At 50.3% G+C, this 1,533-nt stretch overlaps 1 protein-coding gene across 1 annotated transcript; it reads right to left on the bottom strand.

Moving 5' to 3' along the window:
* Nucleotides 1-447: 447 nt before the first annotated feature.
* ENH_00048030 (hypothetical protein) lies at nt 448-1,532 on the bottom strand (the record flags this gene model as incomplete). The annotated part of the gene is made up of 1 exon (XM_013581104.1): nt 448-1,532. A coding segment is annotated over one exon (1,085 nt), but the record flags the coding sequence as incomplete, so codon positions are not given.
* Between the last annotated feature and the right edge of the window lies 1 nt (nt 1,533).

Genomic DNA, 1,533 nt, shown 5'->3' with positions numbered 1-1,533 from the left:
GGGCGATAATCGCAATTTCCCACATTTGGGGCGTTACATCCATTGCAGACGACTTTGGCGCAACCAGGTATTGTAAGTGCGAGAGTAGGCTTGTCCTACGATCCACTAAGATTTAGCCTGCGTTGCACGATGTGTTTTTTTTCTCCCCAGCTGCCCTTTGCTTGCTGGGAATTTCCACATGGCAGGCTTCGCTGCAACTTTACTCCATCCTGCACATAATGCTAGGGTGTGATGAAATTCAACAAAGCGCGAGTTAACGGCGGACGTAAGTATGACGTGGAGAACTTTGCTTGCTGGGTTTTTGGAGTGGGGGGCCCCTCCCAAAAAGGAAAAAGATCGTTTGTACGGAGCGTCAGCTCCTACGGCACGGCCAAAGTCGAAGGCCAACCGTTTTCACTCGCCATAACATACATATGATACCGAGAGTGACTAAGTATAAGTGCATCATTAGTGTATTAGTGCATCATTAGTGTATTCATCACAGCGTGTTGGCCGCGCAAGAGCGATTGCCTCCTCGCGCTCGCCTTGATTGTCAGCCACGTGAAAACCCCAGATCTGATTACTGTGTCGGATACAGTCAGTGCTGATGATGCGTTGTAATACCCATGCGGTGCGTTCGGCAATGCCTAGATCTTGTGTAAGCACCTTTCTATTGTCTTGCGCTATACAGCCCAACGAGCCGTATACTAGCGCATGCACTGATACCCGGTACCCACAAAACTCATAGTGGGTCTTGAGATCCTTGTACTTCTCCTCCTTGTGAATGGCGGAGGAGCCGAACGAGTTTTTCCTGTAGTCTTCAAAGACTATCGCGACATCTGCGATTGTCATTGTCTTTGACTTTTCGTCGCGCAGAATAATGTCTGGTCTCAATCGTGTTTCCATATCATCCGGGCACTTATCGATCAGTAAGGTTTTCCCCCTGTTGACTGCGCTTTGTGTAATGGCCGTTGTTATCCGCTCCAGTACTTTGTTGTGGCGCATTTTTATTTTGCTGTCCATACTGTGCGGGCAGTGGTTGAGGATATGCGCGAGGGTTTCAGGGTCAGCTGTACAATGGCGGCAACGGGCTAGCTTTGTTACCCCAATTCGTTTGAGGTATTGCCGTGTGGGGAGCTGCGCAGATCTCGCCCTGATGGCGAAGATGATGTCTTCGGGCTTCAGACGAGACGGCCCCCGTAGAAACGCGTTACTATCCGCCGTCTGGTAAGCCACCGATTTTCCTTGATCCACCTGTTCTTTCCACACCTCCCGCTGCCATTCCGCCATATGCTGTTTAATACTCCTAATGAGCTGCTTCTGGTCGAGAGCGGCGCCATCTGCTTTCTGAAGCACATAGCGGCCATTAACCCCAGTTGCGAGTCGCGTCTTGCTCATCGCGATATTACCTGGGAGTTCTGACCAGAGGCTTCTTATATCCGCTTTCTTGCTTCTCCGTCGTAGACAGCCGATATCTTTGCCGTTGAGAAAGGCAAGAATAGCCTCTCGGTCGCTAGTCTCGTCATCTGGTGTGTAGACAAATGCCCGCTTAAA

The sequence above is a fragment of the Eimeria necatrix genome, genomic scaffold, assembly GCF_000499385.1.
Source record: "Eimeria necatrix Houghton genomic scaffold, Enh_scaff3679, whole genome shotgun sequence".
NCBI lineage: Eukaryota > Apicomplexa > Conoidasida > Eucoccidiorida > Eimeriidae > Eimeria > Eimeria necatrix.
Note: the sequence above shows the minus strand (reverse complement) of the source record. Positions and strands in the feature narration are given on the sequence as shown.